Source organism: Emiliania huxleyi (assembly GCF_000372725.1).
Source record: "Emiliania huxleyi CCMP1516 chromosome Unknown EMIHUscaffold_160, whole genome shotgun sequence".
Classification (NCBI taxonomy): Eukaryota; Haptophyta; order Isochrysidales; family Noelaerhabdaceae; genus Emiliania; species Emiliania huxleyi.
Genome location: NW_005200981.1, coordinates 284,748 through 285,542, shown reverse-complemented (window position 1 = coordinate 285,542; position 795 = coordinate 284,748). Strand labels below are relative to the sequence as shown.

The 795-nt window shown below is 68.3% G+C and overlaps 1 protein-coding gene across 1 annotated transcript in view; it reads left to right on the top strand.

Annotated features, from left to right (window-relative positions):
* EMIHUDRAFT_441676 (hypothetical protein) overlaps nucleotides 1-568 on the top strand; it is a 1,958-nt gene extending 1,390 nt beyond the window's left edge. The window contains exon 4 of the mRNA XM_005785439.1: nucleotides 374-568. Coding sequence (XP_005785496.1) covers nucleotides 374-442 — 69 coding nt within the window. The 3' untranslated portion in view covers nucleotides 443-568. The remainder of the gene's footprint in view (nucleotides 1-373) is intronic.
* Nucleotides 569-795: the final 227 nt, after the last annotated feature.

Sequence of the window (795 nt, the reverse complement as noted above, 5' to 3'; positions counted from 1 at the left end):
CCCCGGCCCTTTGGGGGCTTTGTGGCCTTTGGCCCTTTGGCCCTTTGGCCCTTTGGGCTTTTAATTGGATGGGAAAAGGGCCGCGGGGCCGGGGGGCCCTCAGGTTTCCTTGCCAGGAAAAGGGTGACTCCCTGGGAAGGAGGGGGTTTTCCCCCTTGGGGGAAAAACCCCAATTCCACTTCCACAAAAAACCCCCCCCAAAAGGTTGGGGGGTTTGGAGGGCCCCCCCCCCCCCCCCCCACCACACACACACACGTGCACGCACACGTGCACGCACACACACACACCACGGCCACACCACAGCCACACCACAGCCAGGCGAGGAGCTCAGGACCCCGCCCACATCACGGCTCGCGACTCTGCATGCGGCTGCAGGCGGTATCGCTCGCCGACCAGGCAGTGCTGTGGTCGGCGGGCTCCGTGCTCTTCGTGTGGGTGCTGATGGCGCTGCATCTCCGCTCGCGCTGGCTCGCGACCCTCGGCATCTGGCAGATCCTCGCCGCGCTCCCGATCTCGTGGCTTCTGTACGCGCTCTTCGTGCCAATGACGGCGGCCATCTCAACGCTCGCCTTCTTCGTGCTCGTCGGCATCGGCGCGGACGACCTCTTCGTCTTCATGTCGGCGTGGCAGCTCGAGCGGTTTGCCCCGGCGCCAGACGAGGGTGCGGACGCAGGGGGAGGGGGCGAGGAGGCTGGCGGCGAGAGCAGCGGGGGAGGGGGTGAGGACCGCAAGGGGACACCGCCGCCGGGCGGGCGGCGACAGCGCGAGCCGCGCTCCGAGGCGGAGCACGTCGAG